Source organism: Fulmarus glacialis, unplaced genomic scaffold, assembly GCF_000690835.1.
Source record: "Fulmarus glacialis isolate BGI_N327 unplaced genomic scaffold, ASM69083v1 scaffold2049, whole genome shotgun sequence".
NCBI classification, from domain to species: domain Eukaryota; kingdom Metazoa; phylum Chordata; class Aves; order Procellariiformes; family Procellariidae; genus Fulmarus; species Fulmarus glacialis.
In genome coordinates, this window is record NW_009235048.1 from 39,400 (window position 1) to 59,003 (window position 19,604).

Below are 19,604 nucleotides of genomic sequence, written 5' to 3' on the forward strand. Positions count from 1 at the left end.
TCCCCATCGGCAGGCAGGTGTTCAGCCATCTCCAGGAAAGCAGGGCTCCATCGTGTGTAACGGTTACTTGGGAAGACAAACGCCATCACTCCACACGTCCCCCCCTTCCTTCTTCTTCCCCCAGCTTTATATATGCTGAGCATGACATCATATGTCATGGAATATCCCTTTGGTCAGTTGGGGTCAGCTGTCCCAGCTGTGTCCCCTCCCAACTTCTTGTGCACCCCCAGCCCACTTGCTGGTGGGGTGGGGTGAGGAGCAGCAAAGGCCTTGACTCTGTGTAAGCACTGCTCAGCAGTAACGAAAACATCCCTGTGTTATCAACACTGTTTTCAGCACAAATCCAAAACATAGCCCCATACTAGCTGCTGTGAAAAAAATTAACTCTATCCCAGCCAAAACCAGCACACTGCTGACGGTCGATGCATAGGTAGAGCCCAAAGTGCGAGTGCTAGTTCTGGGTCCTTCAGTGTGTTCTCTTTTGTCCTGCAAAAGCAGGAACCACTTGTGATTTAGGAAACAAAAACAAAAAAAGAGGCAAGAAAAGAGCCTTTGCAGTAGGAGTCGTTTGATGCCTTTACTATAGCCTGAGCATTTTTTACTTAAGGGAAACTTTAAGGGAAGAAGTATGCCCGTTGTAAATATGCTACACACACGAAGATAGATCTCTCTCTTGTCTTCTGTAAAGTCCTCCTACCAATGTGGGCAATCTGTCCATGGATCTCTCTGAGACTTCGGAGCTTTTTCATTATCCAGCCAATTAAAGGGAAAAAAAAAAAAAAGAAGCCCAATCCAAATGCTAACTGAAGCTGACTGATGAGTCAGTAATGTATTCACTAAGTTTTAAGGAAAGCTGTATTAAGATACTTTGCAAAAATGGTTTATAAATTCTGAAATAGTGGCAGATTTGACCTTTAGCTTTTTTCTGTTCTAAGCAAATCTTGGTTTGAGTTCTTTTTTTAGAAATTTTTCATATTTTTTCCTGGCCCATGTTTGAGCATAATTCTTGAGAAATTTAAGTATAGGAAGTCAATAAATGTGGTTTAAGGAGTTCTGATGTTTAAGCAGTCACATACTTTCCTTGTTCTGTACATATGCTTGAGATGCAATTTGCTTACCTAAAGATGGTATGAATAGGAAATTTTGTTTATAAATTTTTCAAATTTAAAATGATGCAGACTATTAATCAACAGTTAAGTATGAAAGTATCTTCACAAGATCTTTATCAAGTAGTTAAATGCAATTGTCCCCATTTTACAGACAAAAGATGCTATCCAGATTGCAAATGATACAATAGGTTGTGTAGTGTTTTCTTTATAATCTTGTCATCATGAAGAAATTTTGATGAAGCACTGAATCCCTTCCCAATGTTTGTTTCTATTTTAAATTAATTTATGCATACATTGATATGTTATTTTTATGCTATAATTGTATTATTAAGAGTCACCCACAATGACCTTTTAGGGGTTTTGTACTTTTTTATTTTTAAAGAATGAACATTATATAAAAGTCTGATTGCATTTTTCATGTGTGAGCGCTGGGCTTGGATCTTGTCCATTAAGAATGGCATGTCCTTTTTTGATTTCTGACAGTAGTAAGGAAACTGAATTTGGAAGTCATGCACTTTTGACTAAAGCAGGTGCACAGGGTAAAAAGAAGAGCAAACCAACACCATGTGCGTCACGACAGCCCAATCCTTTGGACCAAACTTGTATTCATCCAGAGTCTTATAACATTGCAATGAGGTAAGCAGTGGGAAAGCTTTTGAACCATTGATGCTGTCAATTTTTAAAATGAAAGTACTGATTTTTCTGACAACGGCCTGCTCAGCCTTTTGAGACAGGAATACTTACATTGATTTGATGCTTTCTCCCCTTTCTTCAAGAAAAAGGTATGCTTCAGAAGAGTTCTTTACAAGTGAAGGGTTTGAATTAGTGTGTTTTGACTCGTATCTGCATGCAAGTTTTTCATTTTATTCTTTGGGGGTTTTTTGTTTTCACGTTGTTTTTCAGCGAGGAAATCAGTGAATTTTCAAAACTTTGCTAGACTTTCCTCCCATGACCCTGTCGTCTTCAAATTACCACTTTGCGCCTCATTGAGGCCACTTTTCTCAACTTCTCTCTTTATGCCACACGTCACTGTCAGGTTGGACTTTATGTTCGCAAAGTGTGGAGACAAATCATTTGTTCTAAAAATGTCTAAAACCTGATTTTTTTTCTTCTACCTTGCCTCCAAATAGTATGTAAAAGGGCATAATTAAAACATAATTTTATTTGTCCTTAAAAATGATCTAATTGAAATGCCATGCAAATTTTCAGTCAGCGGTAGTTTAATACCTCTGCATCATTAAGAACTGCTTTTACATTGTTCCTTATGCTCAGCATATGCCAAAATTTTTGCTTAGTGAATTTTGACCACCAGAATTTGTTTATTTTTGTGTTTGAGTGTGCACACAGGTGCACGGACATATGTGAGCATTATTACATGTGTCATTATTATGAGCCTTTAAAATTAAATTCTGATATTGCGAGATCTAATAATTAAGATGTATATATTAAGATCCCAAATACATGAACACCATGGTGGATTTACTAAGTGACCTTTGGCTAAAAGAAGAGAATGGGTTTTGTGTAGGTCAGAAAAAAATAATTAGGAATCCATGTGTGCCTCTGGTTAGGGGATACTGCAGCTGGTAAATGCTAGTATAAGCTGTGATCTTTTCTATCATCAGCCCTGGTTGAAACTGGACTCTGCTTGTCCTCTTGAGAAAACATTATCTCCTACCATAAACCAGCACATATTTATTTTTTTAAGTGACTTGCGGTGAACAGGTTCTTTTCTTAAAACATGCTGGAGCTAATTTCAGTAGTAGCTAGATGCTTTAGGATTCTTATGATATCTGTTGAGAAAATTATTCCTGGAGAAACAGAGTTGTGCTTCCTGTTTTATAAACAAAACCATCTTTAAGCCTCAGAGTTATGCTGAATTTCTGAATTCATGAAGCTGGAATTTCTTACCTAAAGAAGTCCTACAGGACCTTGCATTTTCCGGACACCTTCCCTACAGCGTGTGCTCTGTTCTCTCTCCAGTGGAGATAATTGCATATACAACTTCTTATGCATAGGTCTGTGTGCTTTGCTTCTGCTAGGCATGCAGGGCACTTTCATTTCCATCCTCTCCCCGCCACAGTTCATTCTTCTTTGTGCCTGATTCTAGGGCCACCGTGCAATTGCCTGTTAGAGTCCATGCTCTTTGCGCAGTGTGTAGGTAACTTTGGTTTCTCCTTTTCCACGACCATTTCCCTTTTTTTCTTACGTGTCAGCATTTGTTACTAGTTCTCTGACCTCTGCATAGTTACGGAAAAAATCAGGCAATGTCCCGATCTTAATGATCTTAGATTTGGTAAGCAGCTTATAGGGTGAGGAAGCTTGGTCACCCTTACTGGAAATTATTCAAAGTGAGTCCATGTAAAAAAAAAAAAAAAAAAAAAAAAAATTAAAAAAAGGCTATTCAAAATTAATGTTGATTTTCAATATTGTATTTCATTCAATTTAAATATCAAGTAGTCAGGATTTGGTTAATAGTCCATTTAGCTTTCCAGCCCTTGTACGCTAATAACATAATCAGTAAAAGTGTTCACAATGTTACCAGCTTTGCTTAAAGGCTGATGTGGAAAGATTGCTTCAGGGAGCAGAGAAGTGTAGCCCATTAATCGTGGAATACTACAGGAATTTATCTACATAGAATACCATTACAAAGGTTGGTCAGAAAATAAAGAATTGTGACTTTGTTTCCAGAGCAGCAGAGATTACTTTTATATCTGAAGTGGTGAGTGGGATTATTACTGCATAGGGTAGCTCAGGTATTCACATACAGTTGAAATTCTGGAGACAATTTTAGTAGGTATCACAAATCATAAAATTGTGATTTGGAATTTGGCTGGGAACTCAGGATTAGCACTACTTAAAAAAAAAAAAAAAAAAATTAATGAGCACAAGTTTTACATCTCAATCAAAAGATAGTGGTTTGAGTCACAGGCTTATGCATGATTCAGAGGAGGCTGCCACCTATTGCACAGCCAACACTGCTGAGAAGGTACCTTGCTGATTCTTAAAATATGTTCGGGGTCAAACTTGTTGGACTTCGAGAGCTGCAAAGCCATTGTAAAAGTATGACATGGCTACAGACCAGGGCTACCTGTCATGTCATTTCTCTTTGGCTAATGCAATTACTTTACGTTTCCAGCTGTGCCGTTGTCTGTTCTCTGTTTCTAACCAAACTCTTTGCCTTCCTAGATTGAATTTTCAGGTGATGTATTTAGATCCAAGTGCATGTTGTCGGTATTGTACCGTACAGGTTTTTTTATGCAAAAGAATATCAGTTTATATCAAAACAAATATAAAAACACAATATCTACTAATGGAACACCAAAACTAATAAACATAGCATCTGTCTCTAACTAACTGAATCAGTCTTTTCTGTTTTCTTTGGGCTTTTTTTCTGTTGTCTGTCTTCTTACATTTATCAGTATCTGTACACGTAGTTTGATGTGGGGGGGAAAAGTCTCAAAGTGCTTTCTATGAATGTACTCTATGTTCAACAATATTTTTCTTTTTCTTGCAATCAAAAGATAGTTTCCTTGAAAGGTCATTAAATATGAAGGTGATAACTTTTATGGTATAGATTGTATTAACATGCACTAGCTTGGTATCACAAAATGGTGTGGGGAAGGGGGCAAATATCTCTAATGGTTTTTTCATTGCAAATAGCTGTTTGAAGAAAAGAAAATACAGTTCTGCAGCAAACTGACAAAATCCAAGAAGTGTAGTATTAAAAATTGACACTGATGACATAAGGGCTGAATATAAACCAGACATTCTTCCCTCAGGCAACTAATGCTATAATTTAGCAATGATTATATATTTAAAATGACTTTTCAAAAAAAGCGTTTGAGCTGTTAAGCTTCTCGGAACTTATGGAAATGGCTTTCCAAACCAATTTGCTGCCTAAATACGAATTAAGAAAAAATTCTACTAGGAATTCAGACTGCATGGAGGACTCAGTCCAAAGCTTATCGGGGCTGTTGACGAGTTTTGCTGACTTCGATAGGCAGTGGATGGAACTGGGCTTGTAATTCCCTTTTGCTGAACCTATGTTCATGAGAAAGCTTCTGAGAGCCTGAAGATCAAATCATGTTCATGTTGTTGATTTGAGGTGTCTTATGGAAATCAACCAACATCCGAAGGACTTTTTAACATGTTAGAACTAAACTAGGTTTAAAACCTAATTGATAATTCTTACAATTTAAATTAATGTGCATGAGAAAAAATGAAACTGTTAGAAGTGGGTTAGAATTGGTATCTAATACATATATTTTTAAACAAAGTACATTTTAAAGGAGTTCTGTTGCTTTGCTGCTTTCAAAGTATTTTTCTTCTTTTTCTGTGCTTACCCAGAACTTTGTCAGGGACCATGTCAAGCTCACAGGTCGATCTGTGCTACCAAAGGGCAGAATTGTTGTCTTGAAGATGGGCAGATTTGATTCAAGGCATCAAAATACAGTATTACATACCTGTTACCACAGAAATTAAAATGAATGGAATAGATGCTGCATAAATGAGTCATAAAGGCTTCCTCATGCAAGGTCTACCACATCTTGTCATGAGAAAGTTGTTTGTGAAAATTTTATTGGATTAAAGGTTTTCATGGGAAATTACATTTAAATAAAATAAGCTGGTGATTTTTATCCACTGCTTCTATCCAAATTACCCAAAAGCAGCAGTCCACATTACGGATTTATGACATGCAAAATTATCAGTTTTTAAAACAATATTTTTGAGGGATAGAAGTTCACCAAAATTTGAAACCACTAATTTTCTTTTTCTGAACTATTTTGTAGCTTGAAAGGCCAATCCATTTAAAAAAAAAAAAAAATTGGTTAAAAGAATTGCTCCCAAGTGGTGACTTTGGTTGCCAAGCTTTAGGCTGGAGCCATTTTTTATGGCTGAATTAGAAACCCCTGAAAAATAGGGGTTTTTATAATGGAAACACTGATGTAATCTTTACTACAGTGGCACAAATGGTGCTGGTATGATTGATTTATGGCATTTAAACATCTTAACTTAAAATCTGGACAATTTCTGTAAAATAATTGGAAAACATCCTACTGGTGATTTAACACTCTCTGCAGATGACCAAAACATTTTTGTTCATGGTTTCCACACTGTCAGAGCTTGGCTTTGTCGTGTGCAGAGATCAAGCTTACGAACACCTCTACATATTATGAACCAGAATTTCCTAAAAGTTAAATTAAAAAAAAAACTTTGTAGGCAGTGTATTTTCCTGCAAAGCAGAGCTATGTTTTAAGTTTCTGAAAAGAACCAGTTTATAGTGGTAGAATCTTCTACATACAGTTAATACAACATGTAGAGCATATCCAATTTCTTGGTACATATTGTAAAATAACTGGTAGGAAAACCGAGGAAACGTTTGGGAAGTCCCAAGAAGTTACAACCAGGTTATGCTTATAAACCAAAATGCTAGAAAGAAAACGCAATGTTTTTTTCTTTGTTGTATCAGTGTGTTGGGTTCAGTTCGTTTCGTATAACTGAATCTTAACATCTACTGATTTTTATTTAAATCTCATAAAAATGCTCTTTGGTAAAGTTGGCGCTCAGAATGCATATTTGCTGCTCACAGATTGCAGCATCTGGCAGACAGGTTGTATTTCAGTCTGACTTAAAAATATTTCACCAATATTTATAAAAGGTCTAAAGTTGTGATTTAGCATAATGCAGGTGAGGATCTTCCTTGGCTAATTACCCAGGTTTAAGACCTTGCCTGGTAGAGGATAGTACTGATCACTGTGGTTGGTTATACCTTAAGAGAAGTTGTTGACGTACTGAGCAGAGTGACTTGCAGTGAAGATTCATGTCTCACCCTTTGCTATGCATTGATAATGCTGCTTGTTATCTCCAGAAGGACTTCAAAAATCCCAAGAGTATATTCAGCAAAGCACTTGTTCATGTGCTTATTCTTCACCAAAGTAAAACATTTGGATTTCATGCTCATTTCAGCAAAGCATTTATCTTGATAACATTTTATATTCCATTGTAGACTGATGATTTTTCAAATATCTCTGGTGTTTCTGCTACTCTTTACGTGGGTGGATGTAGCGGCTGATCCATAGTATCTCAGTGGCTATGCTGAAAAGCTGCACTTCCTAGCTTTGAAGGCAAGTACTGACATGTAAGAAAATGCAGAAGGAAAACTGTTGATTAGGGAGAGACCACCAAAAGAAAGAGATCTTCCTCTCCTGCCCTTTATGCAACTGCAAATTGTCCTTTGATGGCATTTCCAGCTCTCTGCTGGGCTGGCTTGCTTCTGTCCAGGTTCCCTAGTTGTCAGTGAGCAACTGAGGCGATGCTTAAGGGGAATAGAAATCAGGGAGGGAATAGTTACTTAGTATGGTGTTTGAGCAATGAAGAAAAATTGTTGTGTTCTATTTAATAATGCAGCCTACATGTGAATATTTTAAAGGATAGGAGTTTTTACTGTGGTAGGATACCTTTCCGTGAATTCACTACAAAGTCAACAGAAACATCTTTTGTCCACTTCAGTAAGACTGTACTTGCATGTACACACATGTGTGTGTGTATTCAAGCTATTTAATGTGCAAAATAATACTTTTTAGTAAGGTCTTAAGTTTCTTTTTAAAAAGCCTAAAAAAAGTTAAGCTTGGTAAATTAATAAATATTTATGACTATTTCCGATAGGAAATGGCTAACCCTAGTTAAGGAGAACACTTGCAGAATTAGGACTGTTAAGCCTAATAAATAATAGTTTACATTCATCACTTTAGAAGGCCAGTTCATTCACAGGTCTGACTATTAACTTAGCTGGATTTTTAGAGGACATATTTCTGAAAGTTATCTTGTCAGTAAATAGAAGAGCAGAAACGGCTTTCACTGCTAACTGTCATCCAATAAAGACATTTTAAAACTTTTATGTGATGTAAAATACACAGTTAACAAGAACGATTAGAAGAACTTGGAAATAACAAAGAATTATCCTCCAGTTACATTATAAATACCAGACCCATAAATCAAGTGGTATTTTTTCATTAGTTGAAATTTTTGAAACTTAACTTCCTACTGGTTGCATTTAAAAAAAATTATGAAGAAAAAAAAAAGAACTTTTTTATGGAATGATCTTCTTTAACTGTAGTACGAATTCTTTGTGAATAACTAATCATGTTTCATTATTTTGTATCTTGGGTTACGCTTCAGTTATGTGATATATCAGTAGTCATGAAAACAGCTAACACCATCGTGCCTAATGGTACGGTAGCAAAGTGGCTATGCCACAGTGTAACCGTGTCTGAATTTCTTTTCTCATTTATAAACTCATTGTTTCTTAGTTTTATACGTTCAAAATGTCATAAACTATCTGAGTGCTTTCTGGTCTTCTGCATGCAGTCAGATAATCTATAATATTAATAATTTATGCATTTGAGGAAAAACATATTGGTTAAATATCGTTATCTGGCTAAACCACATAAATAGTTTTAAATATATTTGAAACTTTAAATTTCTGTGTCCAACAACTAATTACAGAGAGTAATGCACAAATATTGTTTGATATATAATCTACATAAGTAGTCGAAAATTGAGGATCCGTATCACTAGTGAGAACAAGAACAGTCAACATCTGCATTATACAAATAATGCTTTTGCATTTCAAAACATTACTAAAACATAAATGTCTGCGTAATTTAAGTTTACTACTGTCATGAATGTACATTTTGCCTAACAAAGCGCATGCTAATGCAAAGTTGTTTTGTTTTCAGAGTGATTATGTTGCATTACCATTAATTCATGTGTGCACTGTGACAAGATGTAATGGCGTATCATGTTGCTTTAATGTAATGAATCCAGTACTCCCAGCTCTTAAGTCGTGTTGCTGGAAATGATTACATAAAACAGAAATGACTGTGACTAAAACCCTTGCAAAGCTTTAGAACTCCTGCACATTATAAGAAGCTTTTTGGGGGGTTTAAAGTAACTTTGTGAAAATTTACTGAAGGCTTCCCTTGGTAATACTTTTACTCTTTCTGACTGTTTTTTGCATTCCACTGAAATTTGCATTATCTTTTAAGCATTGCAAGGGCTGTGCTATAATTTTGTGCAGATGTGTATGTTAAGTGAACATGATGTGCTTATTTGTTACATTTATGCTACTTTTCTTTCTTTATCTGGGTAAGATGGATGAAATTATGTATTAAATAAAAACATCAGTGATTTAGCCATGACCATTCTCCACAGGTCCTGTAAGACTGCAAAGATTGCTTTTAAAACTAAGGTGGTTGCAGAGGTTTCTGAATGTCCTCTAAACTGCAAAACCATAAAACTCAAAGTCTCTCAACCAGCTAAATTTCGCTCTGTTCTGACTCTCCTAAGACTCTGGCAGCTTTTGTCTGAGTTGCTGTGCCTTGAACAGAAAGTTCACCATTCACTCACTCGACATTTGAGGAAGTAAGGATAGTATATCTTACAAGAATGACCTCACTTCAGAAAAAACATCTCGTCTTTCCCATTTCCACTTGTTAATTTTTCTTGAGGTTTTATCTTTCTAGCACTTGAACTACTGCAACATGTTATTTAGTTCACATATGTAGCCAGGAAAATACTTGAAGGGCTTTCATTTTTGCACAGATCATTCATGTTCTTATATTGTGCAGCTGGAACTGTCATTTACAAACTGGGTAAGTGAGATATTTCAAAGATTGTAGTAAGATGGTTTAACATTACGTAGATCAAAATATGTAAATTAAGGGAAACCTCTTTTTCCCCCCTGTAGCCATATCCCAGTCTTATTACCGACTATATCCTTTTCTTCTGACCTTGAAATAATTCTCAAAGGAAGTTGTTGGGTTGCTTTTTTAATAAGGAAATATTTAACTTTGTTCTTAGCAATGACATTTAAAAATAGAAATGATCAATATAACGCGCCACTGTTCAGTCAGAGATTTGTGCTTTATATTGATTTTTTTATTCTTAGTGTCCTCAGGCTATATTCATTTGAATGAAAATGATACATTAAATATGTAACTAGATTTAACAGTATTTTCAAAAACTACATCTGTAATCCCTACGAAATTGCTTTTATTTGGAAATATTTTAATACATAGGTTTTACCAAAACCTAACCTAAAAAGGTGAGAATTTCCAAAATAGAAATACATTGTTTCTATTAAAGGTTATTTCTTTTGTGTGTAACAAGGCTGGGCCTTGTTACAGTGTTCTGTTCTGCCTATAATATACCTTGCAATTCTGAAATACTCGTATCCAAATGCCTGATTTTTAGAACTTTAATAATTCTGCTGAGATCGGTGGGGCTTCTCAGGTACTTAGACTGGAGCACATGTTTAAGCATCATCTTCAGGTGGAGCCAAAATTTTATTCTGAGTAACCATGTTAATTAATAAGTTATTTAAACAACTGTAATTGATAACATAAGGCCCAAACCTACTACCCTTGCCTAGATGAGGAATCCTTTTTAATATCAGATAAATACTTTCATTGGGATTTCCGGAGGGTGGGGGAGGCAGAGGAAGGAGCGAGGGGCGAAATAACTTTCATGAATAGTAATTGAGGGCTCAGGCACCTGGCTTGTGTCCTGTTTCGGGCTGGTTTTCTTTCCAGCAGCCTGCACGTAGTGCCGAGCATTCTGATTGCATTATCCACACGTTCGACAGTTTTGTACGTAATGCGGTCTTTTTGTATATCGGTGGCTGTTCCATGTGGTTGCACATATTAGCAGCGAAACCCACCCTTTATCGATTTACAAAGTGAATGCACTTCTGGAAAAACCTAATGGTGAAAAAAAGTTACTTGGAGGTATTGAGCTGAATGTCCATTTGAAGCGAAATAAAGCCAAGTACGTGAATGTCAGCAAACTTGTTTATAGGGGTGCGCAGTAAAGCATACATTATTTAGAAGGTTGAGTCATGAGGCTGGTCGGGTTTGTAGTGTTACATCTGGCATGTCAGTCAAAGCTGGGGCAGCTGCCGCCTGTCACTAGTGCTGTGGTGGGGCATTGTCCATCCATCAGCATTAGCAGCCAGCAGCCCCGGGGAGTTTTGTGAAGAGCACTTTGCCTATGCACATTTTCAGTATTATCACTGCAACCACTTTTAGGGCTCTTTTGAGACCAACAGAAGATGGTTTCATAGAAGGTCTGATATTTTTCGTATATAGGCTCTTAACAGACAAAATATTTGAGTAGTAGTAGTGTTTTCTTGTTAGTTTATGGAAAATAAAAATTTGTATTTAATACTATAAACAATTTTGCATCTGTTTTGATATTTACTTTGTTTCCAAACCACCTCAGACTACTTTAAAAAGTGATGTCAAAAGTTGAAATGCAGTCAATCAAAACAAAATTTAGTAAGTCCTGACATCATCAGCATCATCCACTGAATCCTTATTAATTTTTTTCTTCAAACATTGCCACATGAAAGATCTGTATGCATTAAGAAAAATAATGTGAAAACTAGATCTATCACTATTAAGTGCAAATATATGTGTTTGAGCTAACAGTACACTTAAATCATCATGCTTGCACTTGAATTCAGTAAAAAAGTAGAAGTCCTGACAGCCAGTTTTAATGGATGTCCTCCTTTTGATGAAATTAGTGGACGTTTTGGAGTGAAGATTTGCCCTTGCGCTCAAAGATGAATTTTGTGACTTACGGAAAGTTGGATATTGCTTTAATTACGTTCCTTCAATTTGTGTTTTCTCAAAAAGAAATTTAATTTTGTATTTCAGTGCGCAGAACTTTTTATCGCTCACCACCTGAAATAATGTCAGTTGGGTTCCTCAGGTTAAAAAAAAAAAAACAACACAGCAAAACAAAGAAACCCCCACTGTGTCTCCTGCCAAAAGAAATACTAGCCTCAGGTTTTGATAAAAGCACAGCTTTTTGAGGGGGGGAAAGGAGGATGAGTACTGGGGACTTTCGCTTTCTCATGGAGCTGGAATGTCTCCCACCACTCCCAAGTGCAGGCCATGAACGTGCTGGTCAGCACTTCTTTTGCAGCTTGTAGTTTACACCTGTTGTGAAGTAGGATAAGGACAGGAGGGAGGGATCTTTTTTAGGAATTTGGAAGGAACGTTTACTCGGACTCTGGAGGACAGGAACAATAATTCTGTCTGCTGTGGAGGAGAACACGCAAAAAGCCATGTCCCTCCCTCCAACAGTAAGGGACATGATAAAGCAAAGTGGAAGAGACTTATTCATGGTGAGATGCAGAGCAGGGCAGCAGGACAGATAAATGTTTACTGAGAAAGGGACAAATTGCTTTTAGTACAATGTGGCTCAGCTTCTATGAGCTGCATGCTCATTTTCATTGGTTTATATCCGTTAAAGACTTGCTTTGCATCTTTAAGTCCTTCAGTAAAATAAGGGCATTTATTCAGTGATAAATAAACATTGTCTAAGGCATCACGACTGCATGTGAGTTTTTGTCGTCTATTCTCTGTGCTTCTCAGGATATGTGCCAACATTACTGAACTAAAAATCTCAGTAAGTGTGTTCTGGGGGAGGGGGTTGTTTATTTTAAAGAAAAAGAGATCCCGCATCAAGACATTTTTATTTTAAAGTATTTCTTTTCAGCCTTTTTAGATGTCAGTCCAAATTTGTCTCAGTCTGCAATGTGTGTATGTATGTGACAATAGGGAAGGAAAGAGGGTGTTTGTGTTGTGTGACTACTTTGACTTGATCATTCCTTAGTTTCTGAAAAACTAATTGTTCTTAATCGTGAAGTTCATAGATAAGAGAAGTATTTTACATAAAGTTTTTCTTAATTTTGGTTAAAGATTATTTGTAGTAATTTAATATTTTAAATGTTAATTGTTGTTTTACTAAATTGCCATTCATTTTAATTTGAATGAGAGTGGCAATAAAAATGGCAGTATTATAGAACTCACGTATTTCTAGGGAACTTTCATGGTAAGTTAAATCTTTCAGTCATAATCAGATTTGGTTTTAGCATGACATAAATCATCGGTCTGAGAAGTGATTTACGTGTTGAAATTTTGCATCTAGTTTTGTAGCCTATTCCAGGAGATACGTGTATACAGATAGACTCAAAATTTCCATGTTTGTCTCGGATCAGTGATGAGTTGAGAGGTTATGAACTTGGGAATCTGTTTGTTCACTGTTCATATTTTTTATCAGGAACTTTGTTCATGCATCAATGCAAAAGTAATTAAAACCCCTAAGTATAGCAAAGGTTCAGTTCCCACTAAAGGATGTTACAAATCTCTCTCTGTGTCTTTGTTTGAACTTCCCAGGTTTTTATCTTTCATTGGAGGAAACGCAAATGACATAGGAAAATCAGATATGCAGCAAAAAGTAAACGCAGTAATTCAAAAGGAAGGACTGGAAGGCACAGCCAAAAGGCTAAATACAACGGTGCACACACTGCAGCTGATCATTGATGGTCTGACTCAGCCTGAAGGCTTTGACATCCGAACAGGTAAACCTTTGTTGTAATCTGTTTGCTTGTTCTGCATACCAGTTTTAAGCAGCACTTTTTCTTCTAAAGTCATATTGGATTTTCATGGACGTGTAACTCCATTTCTTTTCTCAGACAAGGTAAAGACTATATCGTAGTCAGATGTTTCTTTCCAGCTCAGTAGGTAAGGAGTGTGAATCCTGTCTTAAATCATGGCATTTTCGGCCATAGGAAGGGAAGTTGTATGGCTGTTAACAAATGAAATAGTTTCAATATGTTGATTCTATACTGATTAAATCTGTGTTGGCTCTCCATCACAGAGGGGAATGCTGAGACCAAGCTGAAACAGTAGTAATAAAGGTCTGTGGAGCAGTAGTGTAGTAGTGTGTAGTTCTGCTCTTTTGTTGCACTAGTTCCTGGAGACAAGTGTAATTGGAGCACATGGCTCATGACCTACCTTGGTTAAAACTTTGCAGTAGTGCTGAGCAGTTTGAGGTAGAGCGGAAGAAAGATGAGGTAAGCAAAACATCTGGAGATGCTGTTGTTTAATGAAACTTACAGCTGGATTCTTTTACAATAGCAAGAGATAAAAGTAGGCAGCAAAGATGCAGGCTTGTAATAACAAAAAATAAAATTACACTTTAAAAAAAAATAACACTTCTGTCCCCCTTTTTTGGGTTCATTAGTAGTTTCCTTGCAGATTTTATAAATATTTCCCGCTAGTGATATTGAAAATGTGTATTTTCTATCTCTCCATTTGTTCTGGCAGTCTCACATCTAAATTGCAGTAGGATAGACTATTAACATAAGAAGATATAAAAGCAAAAGAGAATCTTCAGTGGAAGTACTCATATTCTGCTGATCCAGTACATTCAGTATTACTGTAGACAGAATCCATGACTGGAACAGGCAGCCTAGTAGCCTAGTATAGCTGTAACTCGTTGTCTTTGCAAACTTGCTAGTGACTGTCAGCGAGGAAATGCATCATACCTAACAGGGCTCAGGCAGATTGAATGGTTTGTACTCTACCCTGATTCAAAAAATAATCTTGGTTGAAGATTTGATTCTGTTGTTGTTCCCAACGGTAGAGATGTGACGTTAGGGAATTACAGACAAAGAGTAGCTTTCCTATGTATCCTCTTAAATTTAATTGAAATTCTGTGTTGTTTATTTTTCGTGAATGATTTTAGTACAAAGGAAAGTGGAAATAATTATTTGGGGAAAGGGAAAGAATAGAATATTTCTATCATATTATTTTAAAAATCTTTTTCTAGCCTAGGTGTTGCAAGGCATTTCTTGCAAGAAATTGTCATTTTATCATTAAATTTGAACAGCTAATCAGGTAACTCTAATGAATCTGCCAGGACGGGGAGGGGGGGGAAAGGGTTTGCAAACATTTAAAAAGACTCCCATTATTCCTCTGAATCTTCTTATGCTCGTTGCCCTGAATGGCTGTTTAGTTGCTTTTTTCATTGAAGTGCCACTGCACGGTATAATGTTACAAAAGGATTAACCATTTGAGACTTGAGCAATTAGGTACATTCCTTCAGTAGAAAATTTGATGTCATTCAAAGCCTGTCGCTGCATTTGCCGGCTTGTGTACTCGATTGGGGTCTGATCCACAGCCTGGTGAAGTTACAGACTGATTGATTTCCGGTGCATTTTAGCTATAAACTTGTTCAGTCTCTATTTTATTTCTCGAAGGCAAATATAGGAAAATGGTTGCAATCCTGGTTTTATGATGCTCTGTGTGAAAATCTCAGTCCTATTATATCTTGGAACAGGTAAAACAGCAGTAGGAAAAGGTTGAAAGGGAGGTTGTTGAGATGGCTCAGAAGGGTTTTCTTCAGGAGTAGAAAGTGGTAAGCAAGTAACAAGAGAGTTTAAAAGATCCATCTGTGCCCTTAAATGCAGAATGTGAACTTTAATATATTGGGATATTACCTGTTATAAGCACGCATGTGTGATTTTTAAGTTGTCAGTGCAAAGAAGCAGTTAATCATGTGATGTCATGGTGCAGATGAACAGCAAGCCTAAGCACAGTGCACTGTTGACTTTTCTCTTTAGTATGTGATGAGTCTGAATATTCACCTTCCTGTATACAAATTTGTATAGGAATAGAATTTTATGTATAGTTTATATAGCTCGTGTAAGAGTCACCTCAAGTCTTTTCTTCCTAGCTCCAAGAAAATTTAAGGAATCTTTCAGTCACTAGCTAATATACTACACGCTTCTGATCCCCTTGTGATAGTTTCATACCACAGAGTTCACTGCACTTATTACTCCATTAGTCAGTGTCTTTTAAAGTGATTCATAAAATACAAGAATGAGTTGTTTATTACAGATGGGTCTTTATTTAAAAAACATAATGAAGCAGTATTTGGGACCTTAGAGCTACCTCGGGATGACTTCTTAATTAGAAACAATCAGCTAGAAACAACCCTTAGAAAATAATGCAAGCGTTTTCTCCAGTGTCTTATTTTTGTTTCTTGTTTCTTATAACAGATTTTGATAAACCTGACTTCAAGAGAAGCATAGTCTGCTTTGAAGACTTAAGTGTTGGTACTGTTCTGACTGGAAAAGTTGAAAACGCGACGCCATTTGGGGTTTTTGTTGATATTGGTGTGGGAAAAGCAGGTTTGATTCCAGTGCGAAATATAACAGAAGCAAAACTTTCTAAAGTGAAGAAGAGAAGAAGCCTGGGGTTAGGTCCTGGAGAAAGAGTAGAAGTTAAAGTGCTTAATGTCGATATTCCTCGATTAAGGATAACGTTGGATCTTATTCGTGTTTTATGAGAGGGTTTTTTATGAATGAGGCTTCATTTTAAAGCTTAAGTAATGTCAGCAAGGTTCTGGAGATTCAGGCATTTAATGAGAGCATTGAAAATGAACAAATTTTGAAACCTTCAGCCTTGCTTCTTTTTTTTTTTAATCTAACAGGTTTTCCACATTTCTTGAATCCTTTCTGTTAATAATTGTTGGAACAGTTTATTGGATTACCTCCAAGCAACCTTGTTGTTTTGTCTGCAGAGCAAATGAAATTCCAGTGGACTGTCAGACAGATCTCTTATCTGTTCCGTCTGTGCAAGATTTGCTGTCTCAATCTTTAGTCAGTACTGCACGAGCAGACACATCTACTGCTCGCCTTCAAAAAACAGCCATTCAGTTTGCCTGTTTTCTGGTTGAGAGTCTAAAAGAAGGTACCTAGTTGTAGGAAAAAAGTGATCTTTTTAAGTTAGTCGGTGATGACATCGCTTCAAAAGTAGACTGAAAAAAGAGCATCTGCTAATACTATTGATGGTTCAGAAATATTCAGCTTTAATTTATTTGAGCAACATTATTAGGAGGTCTGTTTACCTGTCTTATTATTGCTTGTTCAGTTATCATTGATTAACACGCTTGGATATACCTTGGGGTTTAAGGAATTTTGCTCAAAGGTGTCAAAAGACATTTATGTTGTTCTGTACTTGTGCAAAATAAAAACATTTCTGGCCATCTTTTCTCAGTGTACTGGTTCTACAAGTGATTTAACAGTCCTTTCTTTCCAACATGTGCTCCATCAGTAACACTTCAGCTTAAGGATGCAGCTTGCGAGGATGCACTTGTCTGACCTTCTGAATGGTATGCACTTCCCTGAGCTTTAATACCCGACTACAGCCCACGGCCTGATGTTGTTCCTGATTTAATAAAATGGTTCTAGTCTGTCTTGGACTCCTTTAACTTGACATTAATTTTTTTTCCATCTTTGAGATAATGTATTTTTCTCCCTGTTTTGAGTGGAGAACAATTTTTCAACACTTGTCTTCACACACTATGCTCATGAAGACATGATTCTCTATAAAAAACTTTTTGCTGTTTGTACATGCTTAAAAAGCTTTTCTAGACTTCTGTTTTAATAAGAATGCTCATTGTTTCCTGCTAGGAGTGCCTAGGTTTGTTTCTTCCACCTAGAGACTTTTTGTTTTGGTGGTGTTTCAAAGGGTTTACCAATTTGGCCAAGTTTGCAAAGGACCGGCGATGGTATAGTGGCAGAAGAGCCTCCAGCAACAGCAGATGTATGTGGCCTTTCCAGGGAATTTTTGGTGTATTGGATGTTTCTTCCTTTGAAGTCATCAAACTCACCTGTAAGTTGGCAGAAACTCCTGTCTTTAACAGATAAGCACAGACAACACCTATCGCGAGTGTCAAACTATCTTTGATGGCAAGGTTTCTAACCACAGATGTCCAAATAGCTGTTGGCACAGGGACTATATGGGACTATATATTACTTACAAAAAGGTTGGCATCATTTAATCTCCCAGCTCTGTGCTTTAATTTTCAAAATTAAGAGCTAGCTGTAGAGAGTGTATTTTGGAGATTATGGAATCATTTAGCAGATGGAAAAAAGGAGACAGATCTTACTAGCTTCACTGCATTTTGTCTACTGAAGAAAAAAAAGACGATTCTCTATGACGCAAAGGTCAGCACAGCTTGGAATCGTGTTTCTCCGGGCTTTTGAAATTTTCCTGTAATACATCTGCAAAGTAGATGTTGTTGGTATGAAATTAGAAACTGTGATACCATGTTACTGTCTTTGAAAACACAGATGCAAAGCAAACATGCTGAGATTATTTTTTCTTCTGCAAGCGATGCATTCACTGATAATGCTGCAGTATTTTCTGCTATCTCCATCAGTAGAATTATCTAAGTTCTGTTGAGCTTTATATATGATCTCTACAGTATCTAAGCAGTTAGCAAATAAACTAAATTTGCTTGGCCTTCTCTAAGAAGGAGATAAACTTGATTTTCTCCTGAAGCTCAATTCAATGGCTAAGATGAAGAGTATTTTCTCTTTTTGTACTATGTTGTTACCGAAATTCATTTTTTTAATCTTCAATATCATGAGGACTGTAGCATCTTCTGCATTTTTGTGTGTATCTCTTGGATGATCATAAAATTCTCTGAATGAAAGACATCTTCTTGAGACTGTTTTTCTCACTGTGAATTCTTGCTTACTCAGAGGACTGACCTACAAATCAACTTACATACTCATGAGCTAGTTTGGTTTCTCCTCAGCGGAACTCAGAAGCTTATTCTGTGGCATCATAGGGACTATGGGAAAATGTCACCTCTATCTCTTTGAATTTTTTTAATCACCCAGAACTCAGAAGCTTATTCTGTGGCATCACAGGGACTATGGGAAAATGTCATCTCTATCTCTTTGAATTTTTTTAATCACCCCAAAATGGGAAGTTTATGACTATTAATATCTTAAATGTCTGCAGCTCTGGAAATATAATCCCATTATTTGTCAGCTAATTCTGTGTCTTAACTACTTCCCACAAAAATATTTTCTCTTTGCAAGTTCTTTTTTTTTTTCTTTGCCTGAACAGCCATTATAACAGCCTAATGAGAGTCTAACAAGGATGAATATGTGTTGATATGACCTTCTCAGTTTTTGTCAGATCTTTGTCTGGAGATTTTAAAATCCTTTCTTCTTAATCAGTTTTCCTCTTGAACTCTTGTGGCTGTCAGATTTCTGACATCAAAGCATCAAGACAGTTTCCTCTAATTTATCTGCCCCTTTAGTTTCCGAACCAAGAAAAAATTACAAGCTGGGTACATTTTCCCATTTGAGATGCTCTTCACAATGCAGTCCAGTCTTTGGAACAAGTTCTGTAGTGCTTAATGGTGATGCCCCCAAGATTTAAAACAAACAAAAAAACCTGCTTCATGCTGATCTTACTTAAATGCTTCAAAGTACAGTTTCTCAGGGGAAGAATTAAGTATGAGTCTTCAAGTCTCACTAAAAATTCTACTTTTGCCTTAAGCTGTAGATTCCAAGGCACCTACTCACCGTTCCACCTCTCCACAAGAGCATCCAGCCCATTGATCTTAGCTGACAATCTGATTTTTTTAGTCCCACCCTCACTCAAATAGTCCGGTGTTGTGCAATCGCCTTCCTCCTATGCAGACCCATAAGAAGAGCTTCTAAAGATTTCCTGTGCTTTAGATGTTACACAAAGGAGAAGAATTCTGCTACCAAACAAGATGGCACTTGTATGCTTGGCTGCAGTAATGCAAATCAAGAGTTTAAAAGAAGCCATT

The 19,604-nt window shown here is 36.6% G+C and overlaps 1 protein-coding gene across 1 annotated transcript in view; it reads left to right on the top strand.

Moving 5' to 3' along the window:
• Nucleotides 1–16,318, top strand: part of LOC104082644 (S1 RNA-binding domain-containing protein 1-like) — a gene marked incomplete at its 5' end in the record, with an annotated part of 54,176 nt that extends 37,858 nt beyond the window's left edge. Inside the window, 3 exons of the mRNA XM_009585845.1 lie at nt 1,593–1,745; nt 13,355–13,539; nt 16,024–16,318. Of these exons, the coding sequence (XP_009584140.1) occupies nt 1,593–1,745; nt 13,355–13,539; nt 16,024–16,313 (628 nt within the window). The remainder of the gene's footprint in view (nt 1–1,592; nt 1,746–13,354; nt 13,540–16,023) is intronic.
• Nucleotides 16,319–19,604: the final 3,286 nt, after the last annotated feature.